This window comes from Archocentrus centrarchus, chromosome 23, assembly GCF_007364275.1.
Source record: "Archocentrus centrarchus isolate MPI-CPG fArcCen1 chromosome 23, fArcCen1, whole genome shotgun sequence".
In the NCBI taxonomy this organism is placed as follows: Eukaryota; Metazoa; Chordata; class Actinopteri; order Cichliformes; family Cichlidae; genus Archocentrus; species Archocentrus centrarchus.
Window position 1 is genome coordinate 11,295,881 of NC_044368.1, and position 17,585 is coordinate 11,313,465.

The 17,585-nt window shown below is 40.0% G+C and overlaps 1 protein-coding gene across 3 annotated transcripts in view; it reads right to left on the reverse strand.

The window, feature by feature from the left end:
- Positions 1 to 17,585, reverse strand: part of exoc4 (exocyst complex component 4) — a 140,828-nt gene that overhangs the window by 32,892 nt on the left and 90,351 nt on the right. For 2 of the 3 annotated variants that reach the window (XM_030719819.1, XM_030719818.1), the window contains exons 14-16: positions 4,330 to 4,466; positions 3,006 to 3,161; positions 1,099 to 1,277 (exon numbers count right to left, since the gene is read on the reverse strand). In XM_030719819.1, the coding sequence (XP_030575679.1) occupies positions 1,099 to 1,277; positions 3,006 to 3,161; positions 4,330 to 4,466 (472 nt within the window). Of the gene's footprint in view, positions 1 to 1,089; positions 1,278 to 3,005; positions 3,162 to 4,329; positions 4,467 to 17,585 lie in introns of all 3 variants that reach the window. The other variant, XM_030719817.1, reaches the window with a different exon arrangement.

Here is a 17,585-nt window from a genome sequence, read left to right on the forward strand (position 1 = left end):
AAATAGATTAGTTAAACATTTAAATGTGATAAAATATTGTGCTGCACATGTTGTTCAGCATATCCATTTCATATATTTTTCTCCTTCCAAATTCACTCCCTGCCAGGTGTTTGGTTGAGTTCAAATTAATTAATTTGTTTTTTCAACTGAGTTATAGTGAAAGTTCAAGTATATCCAAATTAAATCAGTTTTCTTTAGTTCAATAAATTCACAAGTTTTCTGAAGTCTAAGTGTAATTATGATAAATAGTCATCATCTCAATACCAGCAAAACTATTTGGATTCTGGATTTCTAGCATAATAAGTGGGGTCTCCTGTAAAGTCCTGGCATCTGAGAAGGTTCAGGAGAAACGACCCAAACAGTGGTGTGTGCCATTATGTGCTGCCACACAGTGCACTGAAAACACAGTTTTGTGGACACAAAACAACACATTTTGCTCACCTCCTGCCCCACTAGCCAGATCTGGCACCTTGCAACTTCCACAAAATGAAAATCAAGTTAAAGGGAGGCAGTTTTGTCACACCAGAGGAGATCCAGTAAACACTGCCGAGATACAACGGAACCTACACTTAGTCCAAATAGCTGCTGCACTGGAAGCCATTTGGACATGCACAACAAGATGACACTGAAGAGGAGATTGGACAAATTCAAGTGTGGGTCTCTTCCCATAACGTTTTAAAGTTAAAGACACCAAAATAGTGTTCTACTGTGTTGGGAGCTATGAGAGCCTGTTTATGTGTCTCGAGCGAAAAAAAAAGAAAAAAAAAACAACAAGAAACTATAGAAAGGAAACTGACAGAAAAGATCATCTTACTTTTGGTCCAATGCGATAATTCAACAAGCAAAACCCCGTGTATTAAAGACAATATTGAGTTTTACAGGAACAGCAACAGATGTCTGCGTTGGCGTCAGTGTACTGGATGTAGGTGGAAAATGCTCTGCATATGTCTGTGCTAGCTTAATTTTATTTCCTCAACAAAATAACATCATCAGAGATATTGTTTATAATTATGATGTGCAGGTTTGTCTTTGTTTGGAAGAAATCCAGTTATTTAAGCAAGAAACATCTGTTATTTACTCCATATTTACCCAACTTACTGGATACATGAGGCAGGGTGGCGAAGAACGTCTTGAGGCGACAGGCAAGCCATTCCATGCTCTCATGAAGGTTGGCCAGTGCCTTGAGGTCACTGACGTCACGCAAGATCTCATTCTGTGGGATTAACTTGTCTCCAAGGTTCCCAGTCAGCACCTCTGACTCCTTAGCAAAAGCTGCCCTGGATGATGGACGGTGAGGGATGTAAGAGTGTGTATGGTTAGAATGACAGACACATTATATTGTTGGCAAAAGAAAAACACAATTTAACCATCAATCAACTGGCAAATACCCATTTAAAAATAATAAAAAATGGCTGGGATATTACAAAAAACACAGTTATAAAAGCAGCATGTGTGCATTGACGTAGCTCAGAGGCAACTCTGTGAAAGACACTTTAATCAGTCTGCAGTGTTACATTCTTTGGAGGAATTTATCAGTGATTGGGTTCCTAGTTGGATTCAAAATGTCTGGTTTGCAGACACTGAGTGGATTTTATAAAAGCAATAATAGGAGCCAATTTTTTAAAGTAATAAAATAATGGATTGTTGAATGGAATGGATGTGCACACATCCCCTGTGTGCACATGTTCAATGTGTTCAAGCTCAAATTTTATAATAATCTTATGCTTATGTGCTCAGTTTCATGGGGTTCAATTATTGCTTTGACCTTTACAGTGACTCACACACAAGGGAAATAAGAAGGGTTGATAACTAGACGGATACATAGACAGATAAACAAAGAGGGAGTAGGGGGGAAACTGTGAGCAAATTGTGAGTGCAGATACTTAACAAGGAAGAAGTTGCTACTAGCTCAACAGTTGGTGGGAGAGAAAAACAGGTTACGGAGAAGATTTTTAAAAAGACGCCAAACAGAAGGCAGAGATTTACAGAGTGGCAAAAACAGTGTTCAAGCACTTGTAGTTGCAGAAGCATGGGGTGAAACCTGGGAAGTTGGATAACTAAAAATCAAAACTGTAGTGGTGCAAAAACACAACATGTCAGCTAGCCTCCAGAGTCACCAGGATACCCACAAGATCAAGATCCTTTGAACAACAGATGGGCAAAATAAACAAAACACACAAGATTGCGTTCTCTCACTCACGCATAGGCATGTGTGGCTTATTAATGAGGCTTTATTAAAGTACTGGGCTGAGAGTCGTGCAGAAGCTAATCCCCCTTTCATAGTGATGAAAACATCTACGGCTCTCAAATCAAACAGCCTTATGGTCTCCCTCTTGCTATCTCCGTGCTCTTTGTGTGTGTGTGTGTGTGTGTGTGTGTGTGTGTGTGTGTGTGTGCGTCTGCATGTGTGACTAAGAAAAGGGAGTATGTGAGAGAGGAAGAGAGTGCACACAACAGATTGACTTTCTCTGGCCACATAACCAATTTATTTATTTACTTTACTCTTCCGCTCCGATGAGCTCCAGTGTTCCCTGAAGAGGGTGCACATTCAAAGGCAATTTTGATAAGACTGCCCCCCCCCCCCCCCCCCCACACACACACACACACACACACACACACACACACACACTACGTTCCCTGCCTTCGTCTGCTCCCCTTATATTTTCCTATTTTGTTCTTCCCTCGTTTCCTCACTTCCTCCAGATAAAGGGTGTTTAAAAGAGCAATCATGACTTCTTTTACGGATGCATCTTAGTCAACAAGAAGGGGGTTCGAAACATATGTGAACAAAGAAGCAAAAATGGGAGGGAGGGATTATGCGCGTAGTTACTCAAGTGTGCTTGTGTGCGTCTACTTTTGATTGTGTGTGCGTCTGCTGTAATGTGACTATGTGCTATTCTACTTGTACTTGCATTATTTAATTATGCACATACATAATGCATATGAACAAGCATGTGTATTTGTGTACTCTTCATGTGAATACTGTCACTGTGTTCTAATTGTACCTGGTAAAGTCCTCTTCATCCTCTCTCTTCTGCCGTGTCTGTCTGGGTTGGGCCATATTTGCCCAGTTAGGGAGTGACTGGAGCAAACGACTGATGTCCTCATCTTTAGCCCAGGAAGCACTGATGGTCAGCTTTTCCTCGCACTGGACTATGCCCCTGAGGGGACAGAGACACAATAATGCAAACTTAGCTACTTAGTAATGACATGTAACAACATGTTTGTCAGTTGTTACTGTGAAAATATAAAAATATTGTTAATAATATCAGAATAATATCAGGAAACAGGTGTCATGTGTTTTCACCTTAGCTACAGATCAAGAACTAATGTATCAAATTTCATGAGATTCAACATTAAAAGGTATATGATATGATACTATATTATGATAAGTTAAACCCTTATTCATCTTATAAGCACCACCATGAGGAATCATAAAGTGGTGACTTTGGTCAGTCACACTGGCTGGGGTATCAATTTTAGCACCTATACATCTTAATAAAAATATAGATATTTGGGAATAACACTACTGTATCAACATTTTGATCCTTCCTCTAGTTTTAAAGAAATTGCACTATAATTGCTTTGCCTCAGAGACTTCTGCTACCCAAGAGCCATACAGCAAGTACAGCTAAAAATATCTATTTAATACTAACAGACAGACAGTAGTAGCTAATCAGAGTTGTGAATGTGATTTAGAACTACCTTTACTGACATATAAAACAAAATAATAGCAGCCATGAAATGGCTTGAAGACAATCTGTGGCAGAGCGCCAGTATGTATTTGCTTTGTTTGGATTGTGCCTACGTCAGAGAAACTGCTTGGTTCTCCAATTATTACTAATACCCAAGCACATCTATAACCACACACAGACACACATAAGTGGGCCTGGGAGAGACAGAGACCTGTTCAGCAGCACAAACATGCACAGCTCACAAACACATACACTTTGTCACATGGAGGCCCCAGTGAGACTGAGGCTGACCTGTGACAGGGTCCAGATGGACTCCCAGCAGTCTGTCAGTCCTTTCTTGTGTCTCCTGCCCTGCTTATCACCCCCTCCATATTCTCTAACCCTCTCTTTCCCTAGCCAGGTGTTACATGGTACCAGAGGGCACAGATGGACAGCCTTTCTCAGCACTCTGTGTGTGTGTGTGTGTGTGTGTGTGTGTGTGTGTGAGTGAGTGAGAGAGAGAGAGAGAGAGAGAGAGAGATTGTAAAAAAAAAAACCCAATAAGAACTGAATTTCTAGAATTACAATGTATAAATCAAGCCATAAAAATGAACCTTCTATTTTAATTTCCCTCCAGTTTCTCATTTTCTTTTACCTGTAGGCTGTGTTGCAGATTTCTTTGTACTCTTTGAGTTTGTCGCAGACCATCTCAAGGAACTGGTTTGAGTAGGCACTCAGGTCCTGCATCAGGCTCATTAGATCCTGGATAGACTTCTCCACCACCACTGTGCTCTAAAAGCAAGGAAAAATGAGTTTTAGTGTGTTTTTTTGTTGTAATTATTTATACATAAAATCTCTGACTTCAGCTTTGAAACAATCAGACAGTAATAAACAAAGTGGGTAAAGGAAGACTAATATTTATATAGCTGTCACTTCACACCTAGTCTGCTGTAGTAGCAATGTAATCGGGGGATCCAAATTCCCTTGTTTTTCCCTCATCCAAGGCTGGACTGACGACTGATACAGGGAAACTTCCCAGAAGTCTTAAGACTATTAGTGGAATTGTTGATTCTTTTTATGTAAGTGCATCAGTGTGAGTGCACATATTTTTTTGGGTATGTTTTGAACTTCTGTGCTGTGTGTGTTCTCAGGCTTAAAGTGAGTGTGTGTGCATTTGTCACAGCGCACCCATCACCAGGAGCCACGGCAGGGCTGTGACAGCAGCCATTACAGATTAGCCACTCCTGCGTGACTAATAGCTGGCCCGGGAACAGCAGAGCAGCTTCATATCCCCAGACACACTCACACTTACACACACCAGGCAAACTTTTCAAAACACACACCTTTGAGCAATTTGAGAGCTGTTAAATAAGATTACAACTCTGTATGTTCCAGTTTGCTGCTCCTAGCACTTAACCAATCCTAGCCTACATCTGTAATAATAGTGATAACTCACTATTAGTCTGGTGATCGCCTTGCTGAAGCTACTCTGAAACTACAAGAGCAGCAGAGTGCAGTGCAGAGTAATCCCCTACAACCATTTACAGAAAGGCAATCTTAAACAAATGATTTCTATTTCACTTCACCTCGCTTCTCTGACTATGTAAAGTTAGTTCCGCTGTGAAGGTGTGAAATGGAAAACTGAACAGTTTTGCAAAAAAAAAAATTAATAAAATGGAAATGACCTGTGTTACTCAAGGTTCAAACAGCTGCAGGAGTACAAGATATTGCCACTTGCTTTTTAGTGCTGTCTACCAAAAACAAACAGAAAATACAATTTCATAAACAAGCAGATGATATAGTCCAAAGTCAATATTTATTTACTATGACCTTCAATACAGTACTGCTACCCCTCTTTTATTTATATTTTGCTAGGAAAATGGGAAATGGGTGCAGCAAATTATTGAAATGTGCAAACATACACGGAAATACAGTATATAAGACAAAACCAGTGCTTCTTGACAGCAACCCTGCCATTGAGACCATTTCTGATGAGGCTTTGGTGGACAGTAGGTAGATCAACTGAAAGGCCAGACATATCTTATAGCTCTTGTGCCAGGTCTTTGTTGGATTTTATTTCCTATTTCTTAAGGACATGACTTTCAGATATTGTTCACCTGCCACTTCTTTTGTCCTCCACTTGTCCAGATTCCTCTTCTTTTTTTTTTTGGCCTGCACACCAGGCCAAGATATGCCAAGTCTTTGGCTAATAGCTCTTTGGGAATAACCTTGTTGGTGCAAAAATATCAAACTGCATCTTTGATATTTTTTGTAGTTTCAACTAGAGAAATGGGAACAAATGGGTTTTTGTGACAGACTGTATACAATATAAAATAGGTTAATAGGCCAAGGGTAATAGGTCAAGTTCTCTTATGTTATACACAACACTGCTTCATGTGTTATGTGCCCTTTTCCACACTTGAACGAGTCATATCTTAGTGTTAAGTGGTTAAAAAAAAAGTGGCTGGAAAAGCATTCCTCTGAAAATAATGAGGTACAAAAACAGGACTGAAAATGAGTAAAAAAGCAGCAAATGTCCAACGAAAAGCTTTGAAAGTGTCATAAGTCAGCTGTGTGGCAGGCAGAGTAGGACCCAAGTGTAGGAAACAGGGGACAAACTTTGTTCAAGGAATCAACTTTAATGCTTAAGTTTTTACAGTTGTCCAAAAATACAAAACCCCAAAGAACTCAAACCAACATTTACCCTGGAGAAGGGAAGGGAAAATACAGAGCACAAGAAAACACAGCATTAGCAGAGGACGCGACGAGGAAGTGAGAAGAACTGAGGGATTAAATACACACAAGATGATAAGGGCGAGTGGAAACAGCAGGGAAGAACAGGTGAACCAAGTAAGACTAATGACACAAGGGAAGCAAAACTGAACACAAAGCACATGAAAAAAGGGCTGTCAAAATAAAACAGGAAGTGACCAAACATGACGCAAACACAGACTTGACAATGTGGGGAAGCCTATACACAGAGGGATACAAACACACTGACAGGCAATGGAAACTAAAACTCCAGATAATAACAATAACATTAGGAACTGCTTAACTAAGCATAACAACTTAAAATGTCCTAAGTTAAGGATGAATGGAGAAATACTAAAGTGAGAAATTAAACAATAAACAACCTAAGAAACAAACTGAAGAAATCTAACACCAAAACTCGAAAATCCAAAAACATAAAACACTGGGTCAAACCCCAGGATCATGACAGAAAGACCTTCAGAAAGCCTGGAGAACTATTGCTTAAGACCACTTTAAAATATTACAAGAAACTCTGGCTCCTTGGAAGCAAAACAAAGAAACGAGAAGGGCACTCAGCAGAGCACATACCACCCCCACACCAAATTTTCCTGTGCCAATACTACACTGCAATAGATACCACCCAATGTTATAATACTCCATCATAAATTACTAAATCACAAAGACTAGAAATTTATTTCACTGGCTTTTCAAAACTGTAAAATATGAATTTATATTTTATTTAAAAAATGAAATACGCATAAACAGATAATGGCATTTAGAGATAAGATAAGATAAGATAAGATAGTGTTTATTTATAGTCTGGATATATTTCATTCAGGTTATCCTCTAAAAAAAAAACTTCACTGAGATGTGACAGATAGCGATTTTTTTCCCTGAAAATTTGTGGTGACCTTGACCTTTAACCTTGAAAATGAAATCATATGTTCCTGGGCCCCCAAGGAATATTTCCACAAAGCTTCATTCATTTTGCTTCAAAACCTTTTGAGTTATACTGCTAACAGACAGACAAGCAAACAAACAGGAGTGAAAACATAATCTCCCTCCACCTATCGGTAGGCGAGGTAATGAGAGGTGGCTCAAGACTTTCACACAGTATGTATGCAAATAAGCTATGGCATCAATAAATGTACTGGATTTCAGAGTGATGTAATTAACATGTATAAGTATTATCTCTATTATTTTATCATTTATAACACATTTTTAAAAGATAGTTCCATTACGTTCGAGGTCACTGACTATCTGATCTGACTAAGTGACTTGCTAGACTAAAGGGGGCAGTAGTGACTATAATTGATCATCCAAAAAAAGGAAGAAAAAAAAGAAGAAAGAACCCCTGATGTGATAAAATGATATTAATATTAATAGCTCTTTCTCTGTTCAGTCTCCCCTTTGCTCGTTCTGTCACACGCAGGCAAGCATGCACACGCACACACACACATGCACACACACACACACACACACACACACACACACACACACACACACACACACACACACACACACACACACACAAACAGCAGCCACTCCACTGAGGGAGGTAATGATCCATAGCACTGCCCATACCCATGGAGTGCTAACCAAGGCCTTGTCTCTGCCAAGGGAGCACCCTTTACTGTCCATGCCTGACTCCCCGTCAGCCTGCCAGGGCAGAAAGAATTACACAGACCCTGCAGGAGAGGTAGATGTTAGCATGGTTCATGCAGCCGTTACCTCCCTTCATTTGTGTAGGTAGCTGGTACTGTAAACTGCATTATATAACTAACTGAAAAAATAAGTAATAGCACATGTGCCACTGTCTGTTACAGCGACTCTGGTGATAATGCTGCGATAACAACATGCTAATTTAGAGTTTTTTTGGCCTTCTCTTTGGTTGTAAGGCCAGAAGAACTGTAAGGTCAGGGAAACGTCAACAAGCAATTGGGTTCAGTTAGTGCATTCAAAGAAATAAGTATTTTTTGAGTGCAAACCTTGACTGCTGCTGCAGCTATTAAGACCGATCAATAAAAACACACAGTACTAGTAATATAATATGATAGTGATTCCAGCATATACAACATTACAAAAAACCCCAACTTTGATCAAATATCAAAAAATTAACAGAGTAAACTTAAGAATAAAAAAAGATGTACAAAAGTAGGGAAAAGGCCTGATTTTGATTTAGAAATCTGATATTATCAAAAAGTCATAGTGTAGCCAGAATCATAACGACGACTAGTCCCTCCTTTAAGGACAAAGAGCTCAAGAGCAGGCCACGGCGGTGAATGGAGAAGAGTAAACAATGGATACCCGATCCATTACTCCTGCTCTAACAAATGCTCTTGCACTCAGCTCCCTTGTCTAATTTGCTCATTTAACACAGCCATTTGTCTTAGGCAGCAGCAATCATTAAAAAGTAATCAAGGGACAGATTGAGAAAGGGAGGGCTTAGACAGCGAGAGTAAGAGTGGTAGGGAAAGCCAGTTCTGCTACATCTCCTCTATCTTACTTGACTGTTACATAGGAGAAGACATGCTTCTCGATCTATGCCTATCTCGCTCTCTCCCTCTGTGTAATGTTTCAAGCTTAAAGGTCAACATGTTGTGGTATCGTGAAAAAAAAAAAAAAAAAACACCTTTCTTGTGTAATTCTACTTCCTAGTATTTCATTACCCCAAAACTACACATGGTTGCACTCTGTCTCTACTCTTTTTACATCATTACTAGATAAACACACAGTGATCACAGAAAATTAGACTTAGGTTGTGCAAATGGATCTTGAATTTGCTGGGGTAAACTGCTGTTTGGAAATGAAGGCCACAGCCATAGTGGTTTAATGAAGGCAGAGCCAGCACTCAGCGGAAAAAAAAAAAATCTCTCAACACATGGTCATCACAACAGAAACCACACTCAATCTAGCTGTTTCCTTTAGTGGAGTGCGCAAAAGAGTGCAACACAGGGAATGTCATTACTACAGTGAGAACACAGGGATGCAATCACTAAACTCCTTGCACTAGAAGTATTTATTTTACTAAACGTGTCATCAGGTTTAAAAAAAAAATTTAGGTAGAGGGAAGCTTGCTAGGAAAATCCAATTACAAGCTGTGGATAAATAACAGCTTCATGAGATTTCTCTAATGTGTTTTCTGAGATGACTGCAAGGAGAGAAAGGGAGAGATGAGGACCTCAGGTTTGAATCGGAAACGGATCATGGATTTCCCCATTAAAATAGGGGGTACCCCTTGAGGTTGTGCAGAGGTCAGAGTGTTTAACCTTATGCTCTCTGCCATTTCACTCATGCTCTAACCCAAAACCACTCACTCGTGTAATGCCTCTCCCATACCATTCATGTCTGACCACAGTTTGATAAAATAACCCACCCTCAGCAGTACGTGCACCCAACCCCACACACACACACACACACACACACACACACACACACACACACACACACACACACACACACACACACACATCAAAAGGGACACATACAAAGATAACCTCTGGTTGCCCCCCTTTCCTTCCCCAACAAAGGCTGTTCCTCTCCTGGGTAAAGAAGAACTGGGCATGAGTGGGACATTGCCTTGACAGATCATTCATCATCGTCACAGGAGATCCATTCTCTGAAGACTCCCTTGACACACACCGGATGGCCCTCATGGTTGTGCCTGCTTAACCACAACATATGCTTCTTTTAACGAATGTATGAATGCGAATGAGTTTAAGCTTAAAAAGATAGACTTAGACAAAAGTCCACTGCCAAGTGTGTAGAATGCCACAAAAATAACATGATACACATGGCATAATGTGAAATATCGAAGTGACAAATGGGACTCATTCACCCAAATTCATACAGAAAACTTTATAGAAGCAGTAGCTACTTCCCAACAAATTCACCTCAAGGTCAGACTGTGCAATGCTCAGAGAAACTGCAAAAAAAAAAAAAAAGCCAAGAGCTACATCTCAAACTTTACAGGCCTCAGTTTATGACAGTACAATTAGAAAAAAAATTTAAAAGCATAGCTTGTTTCTTCGAGAAGAAAGCCTCTTCTTAATTTAAAAGAAGACAGATGAAATCAAAGTGGAGATGTTTGGTAATAATGCTCAGCGCCACCTCTGGCAAAAAAACAAACAGAGCATATCAGCACAAACACCTTACACCAACTCTCAAGCACGGTGGTGGAGGGGTGATGAATTTGGCTTGTTTTTGCAGTCACATGACCTGGGCACTGAGTCAGCTTAAAAGTCAAATATCTGACAGCTAAAGCTTGGCTCAAATTGGGTCATGCAGCCGGACAATGATCCCAAGCACAGCAGAAAGTCTGCAACAGAATGGCTGAAAAAAAAATGTTCAGTGTTGGAATGGCCCAAAGTCCAGACCTCAACACAACTCAAATGATGTGGCAGGACCTACGTGAGCTGTGCATTAATGAATGCCCACAAACTTCAATGAACTCAAGCAAAACTGTAAAGAAGAGTGGGCCCAAATTCCTCCACAACAATGTGAGAGCCTGATAAAAGTCATACAGAAAACAATTACGTCACATTAATGATGCGAAAAGGTGGTTCTACAAGCTGCTGAATCATGCTGTGTACTTAGTTTTTCATGACTGCGAAAGCTGAAAACTTTCTTTTTCAGATACTTGTACAAACCCACCTTAATTCCCCCCATCAACTATAATCAAGTACCAACAATCACTTCTCTAATGGACTGTATACACACAAAACACAGTGTAAAGATTAAATGAGAAACTAAACTACAAGATTTTGAGAGAATTGTGAAACATGAGATGTACCTGGGATATAAAAAAAAAAATGTGAGAAATGCATTGTGGTTTATTTACGTCACCTTTTTCCAAAAGCAAATACTCTATGAATTCTTCATACAGTTTTGAAAGCAGCTTCGAGATTTCACAATCTACTTCCAGACCTAGCTTCACTTATTCAGTCTGAATCTTTTCAAACCTTTGAGTGAAAATATTTCTGTTCACTTTTCACCTAAAATGATAACATAACCAACACTCAGTTACTCCAGCTGAAATCTTTAGAATGGCAAAACAGAGGCAGTTTTGAGTGCCATGGAGGAACCTGATGTCTAACACTGAAATGAGGCAATCAGCTGATCAATAGAAAATGTCTCACTCTGTCTGAGCAGCTGGAATGACAGAAACAGTCCAGTGTGAGCTTAGAGAGTTGTTAAGGAGTAATGCTGGAATGATTTCAGAGCTGTGTTCAAACTGTTTCCTTGCCTTTCGCAGAACAAAACAGTATGAAGTTTGGCATGTATATTGAATGGAATGCTTATAATGTACAACCACTGGTAAAAGCAGCTCATCATCATTATCTGCCTTTGGAAAAGACTTCATAAATATAAACGGATGAAAATTAAATCATATATTTAATTTAGGCTATGTATTTTTAAAATGATGAATGAAAAATAAAAAACAGTGTACATATGGATTCAACTATGATGCCCATAGTAAGGCGCAATAAGCCACTATAAAATAAATGCTTGTACATAACCTCTGGGTGGACAAATTGAGTTATTAAAAGAATGCATCTTTTATCCCACCATCACCATGACTTTTAATGCAAACACTACATTAAGCTTTGCAAGTGTTTTAATTGAGAGATGAGGCGCAATATCACACTTGAATGATTACAGATGGGCTTCTACATTACACACACGGTATTTACGCCCACGCACAAACACAAATGTGGGGTGAAATATGGAGCTTCTGCACATGCTAATCCTGGGGATCACTCTGGAGTTCAAATGTGCTATTCGAATCTCCACTGTGACCCCAATCATCTCATAATCCCCCAGTTTTTTTGTAGAAGAGGACTCCTCACCACTTATTGGCAAATATTGTGACTTCTTTATCACAGGAACTGGGTTTAGGGTTTAGGTGTAGGTGAATAATAGTTTGCTTGGGAGAATGAAAGGAAATGATAATGTAATTGGATGCTTTATGTTGGAGGATGCATGTTGTTTTTTTTTTTCTTTCTTTGCAGCATTAAGGCTGAAATAGCACCACTGTAGTAACATGCACAAGTACACATTTAAACAAACATAGTGTGTGTTTTCACAGCAACATGAAAATTTTCATTTGCACCTAACTTGCTTTTTGAAATTCAAGCACAAAGTTCTATCAGGAACCCTGAGCCCAACCTTCTTTCTTTCAAACCAGAGGGCATGTCTGTGGTAGAGCTGACATTTCTCCCTCTGTAACTGACTCACTCCAAAGCCAAAGATTATGTCTTGTTACACACAGAAACTCTGTCCATGGAAGCAATGTGTGGTGTGAACTTGTACTACCTAAGGCTGCTCAAAGTGCTCTCTTGGCTTATTTAAAGGCTGTCTCTTTTACTACACACCTTTTTAAAAATAATATATAACTATTATGTTCATATAATTTTTTTTTTTTTTTTAAACTACATAAAAAGCACAGCTGTGTCACATATCCATGGCAGACATGCGTTAGTGGCCCAGGGCAGCTGGGTGTGAGCCTCAGGAATACATGTGTTTGGTGTGAGATAAGCAGACAAAGGTAGGTGGCAGGTATTGTTACACCTTGAGCAGTGAGGAAGGAGGAAGAAGAGATACAAGACTTTGAGGTGAAGAAACTCAGAAGACAGTCAGTGTTTGCTAGAACACTGTCAATTTGGAGTAAAATAAAAAGAAACCTCTGCATTAATTAAATATTAAAAATGTACAGAAGGTGCTACTATCAAGATGAGAATATAAGATCACATAATCTCCAGAGAGCACCATGTTGACTTAGTGATTACAACTTTGTGTCTCCTGGTAGAGTAGGAAAGAAGATTGAAGGGACTAATTTTAAGCGAAGCCAAAACTGCTGTGGGTAAGAGTGGCATTCTGCGGTAAGGTGCTTTATTCCTGGATAATTCTTAATAGCTGTAAAATTGTCAACCGGATGCTTAGGCACAGTCTATTTCATGACAGATAACGTAGTAGAGGGTTCCAAACAACATTCAAAAGAAATGGGAAAGCATTTATATTCCTTATTTCTCTGTGAACAGGACTATTTTAGCAGAATTGAAATGGTTGTTGAGCATTTTCCCCAGACAATCTTTTTACTAATAAATGTGGGACTGTATGTTGGTTTTGCTTCTGGTGAAGATGGTGGTGTTCATCTCTCAGTGTGTCAAGGCAGTGATGAGAGTGTGTGTGTGTGTGTGTGTGTGTGTGTGTGTGTGTGTGTGTGTGTGTGTGTGTGTGTCTGTCTGTCTGTGTGTGTGTGTGTCTGTCTAATGCTCATGTGTGTATACCAACCACCCCAATACCCTCCTTCCTGTTTCCTCTCACCCCCACTCGTGTCCCAATCACAGGGCACGGCTGATGCAGCTAACAGGTGTATTGTGTTGTGATTGCTGTGTCTGTTGATGGGAATGGGGAGCTGAGAGTCTCCTTAATAAAGAGAGCCCCACCACCACCACCATCTCGACTGTGTTTGTGTGGATGGGTGTGATGTGGTGGGGGGGTGGGCAGCAGGGAGCCAATCAACAAGAAGCGATCAACCCTCCACAAATAAACATTGCCTACACACATAATCGCAAATAAAAAGGTCAGTGTCATTACAGTTACTGGAGGTGGAAGCGTGTGTGCATGCACAATTAACATGTGTATGTGTGTGCATGCATGCCTGCTTCCAACCTTCTCTCTCACAAAGCTACATGTGAATATGAAATCTAAAAGGTCAACATCATTAGCAGTCCATTGGCTGCTGAACACATCTGCAATACAGTGAGTGCTCTGGCAGCTGATGGTGAGCGAATGAAATCAGTCTTCATCTGGCTCTAGAACAAGTTATGTTTGCAGACAAACACCCAAAAAATGCAAATAGGTGCACATATGAATAACAAATGCACAGACAATTACTCCATTAACATGCAGATACAAAAGGACTAGTTAGTGGCTATTGTGTGCAGACACTGGGGACAAAGTTGAGTGATACTTAGCTGGAAAGAGAGGGCTGATGTGTACTGTAATTATGGCTCTGATGTGGCCTTGACTGATGAAGTAAACAAGCCGAACACAAACAATTCATCTGCACTCACAGACCCTCTCAGAAACACAAGCACACCAAGTGGCCGGGCAGGTGGCTTAACACCACCGTCTTCAGGGCCAGGGAAATGTGGTCACCTGCTTGCTGTTGTGGTGGGTTTGTCTCATTGCAGTTGTGCGTCGCCGCATGTGCGCACCGTGTATTCTTGGATGTTAGTGTGTCAGAAAGTGAGTGTGTAAAGGGGACACTAGGGGGGGTTCTACAAAGATTAATGGAGCCAATCTCCAGAGCTATCCAGCAGAGTGACCATACCCTCCCTATCCTGTTTTGTTCTTCTATTCTATTCCCCATCTCTTCCTCTGTCTATACTCCTTTCCCTCGATCTAACTCTAATTAAATGAATCAATCAGTGGCAACACTCTGGACAGATAGCATCACACTGCAAGGGCTAACATTGTGTATGTTTGTGTGTGTTGCTTTACTGTTGCTGTTTAGTCCCTAGAAATAAAGAAAAACATGACTGCAACAGGAATAACTATGGTGACAATAAATGAGAGGCTCAGAGAAACAACGAGACCAAGAAAAGAAAGAAAGAAACCAGAAAAACTGAAAGAAAATTTTAACAGGCAGACATCGGTAGCTTAGCTACCTCCCTCTAACACTCTCCTGGAGAATTATCAGCCCTGGCTATGCTATCACACAAACGCATGAATAGAAATAAGCCTTTCACACTGAACTATATACTGCCCTATAAAGCCTTTATCTCATGCTCCTCATGGACAATATACAGCCAGTGTCACCTCTTAATAAGATCAACATGATGTATATATACACGATATATAAAAACAGTATTTGACATCGCTGGTACCTAGTGATAGGAAAATCATTGCCCCTATCATTATAACTTATTAACCTATGCCTAGACCGAATGTGTGTTGCTTATTAAAGGCTGCTTAAGCAAACATGATGTGTGATATTCACCTTGACTCTTGTGCAGCTTTTCCACAGTCACTCTGTCTATTTCTGCTGCAGAGATATCACTAACAGAAGGTCAAATAATTCATATAACATGAATATATTTAATAACTATGGTCCACTCCAAAAATTAATGTCATGGAAACACATTCATAAATATTCTGTCATGATATGCAAGAGAACAGCAAAAATAGACCACAGAGGGTCAGAAGATAATATAAATACTGTGTTGCTGTATATGTGTATATAAATAAAATGCAAAGATAGTGTTATGCCTTATTGTGTATATGTAGGTTTTTCAAAAGTGCCCACTGGCCTATGTATGTGTTCTGCTAGGCTCTTACCTCCGCAACTCAATTCTGCACCATACAAAACCCCAAATGCTAATATCATCTTCCAATTCAAACTATTGCACACATTAATTTTTGCTTCAGTGGCTGCAGAGAGCAGATGCATCTATAAAATGTGCTCCCCTATGGTTTCCTGTATGTGGCTGCAGCCAAGGTGTATAAAAGAGGGTGTTTAATGTTGTGTAGCAATGCTGAACTCTCCCTCCTCCTCTCAAGCATGCTGGTTCTGATACCATGGTGTGTGTCTCTCTTTCTAATAGCATCTGGCACAGAAAGTATCAGGGGACTTGAAGAGAGCACATAAAGTACATATGTGCACATCGACACAGTGGATATGTAGACACAAAGACACATCTGATTAATCTTTAATTAACCAGGGCAGTCACAGAGATTCACCATCTGACCAGACAGAAGTTCCCAACATAAAGTACTTTATGCAGAGCTAGTTCAAAAACCTATTTTAGTATATACTTTCTGGATAAAAGGTGTCAAACCCAGTTATCAAAAGCTCTCATGACAACTTAGTGAACAAAAAAACTCCACACTGTGGAAGCGAGAGAGCAGTCTGTCATAACAGTGGCCATGTGGATGAAGGCCATCAAAGAAAACAGTAGGACAGCTCTCAAATTGGAGGCCAGAAACAAAACCACACGCAGGTAGCAAAACTTACTCACATAGCTACCAATACACACATGAAAAAAAAGTACCACAAACACACAAATGCCATCCTGACCCTAGAATGTGAATCACAACAGAAGAAGCAGGGAAGGCTCTTTTATTCAGCCCAATTAAAAAAGGCAAAAAAGCCCAAACAAAAGGAGTGCTTTATTGCACTCCCCACTATCAGCAGAAAGGCTCATTAGCCACAGCAGCATAATTAGCAAGATGCTGAACTCCTCGTTAAGGAGGGGCCCGAGCCGTAAACAAACCCCGCTGAACTCCAAACGCCCACGGTCTCTCTCTCTGTAATGAACTGCCACCGCTGTTCCCTCCCTGTGAGAAAACCAAGTGCACAGACAGGAAGGCTCTGACAGAAACAAACACGCAGCAAAACGCACGCTCATACGCATACGCACACACGTTGACAACTCATATCCAAGGTCTGCCGCACAAACACCCACAGCAAAAAAAACTACCTCTCCGGGATACTGTCTTCTTGACAACTGCATGGGCAAACACACACACATTCAGACAAACTTACATATTATAGATTGATATATAAAAATAAAGTGCCCATGCAAAACATACATTTTTACAATACTGAAGACACAGACAGCCATACCCACCAAACACTGAGAATATCTGACAGCTGAGACAAATCTTGCCAACTGTCTGAATCTTGACTTTGGCATTGTTAAAATCCTCAACCTGCCACGATCCTGTTTTGAATAAAAAAAGACTGCCAAAATCAGCAACACGAGCCAGTCTTTTAGAGACTCAAAATGAGTTGATTCCATAGTTTATAGTTCTCAGTTAGATTGGTTTTATTTGGGTGGGTTTTGGACATTTTTTTTTTCTTGAAGTTTGAGCACTGAAATTCAATTAATCTTCTTTATATTTGAGTGACAAAATAAAGCACAGGTGCATATTACAAGAGCCAAACAATAACAAAACTGCGTGTGTACTGAATGGTTAACAGGAAATAATTACTCAACTGTACGTACATAAAGAGAAAATTTCACGTGCACACAGAGACACAATTTGTACTAAACGGAAAGACACGTCTAAAAAGATCACAAGCCCCGTGAACCCATTTTTCTTGTCTGCTACAGTGGCCATGAAGTGACACTTTCGTGTGTGTGTGTGTGC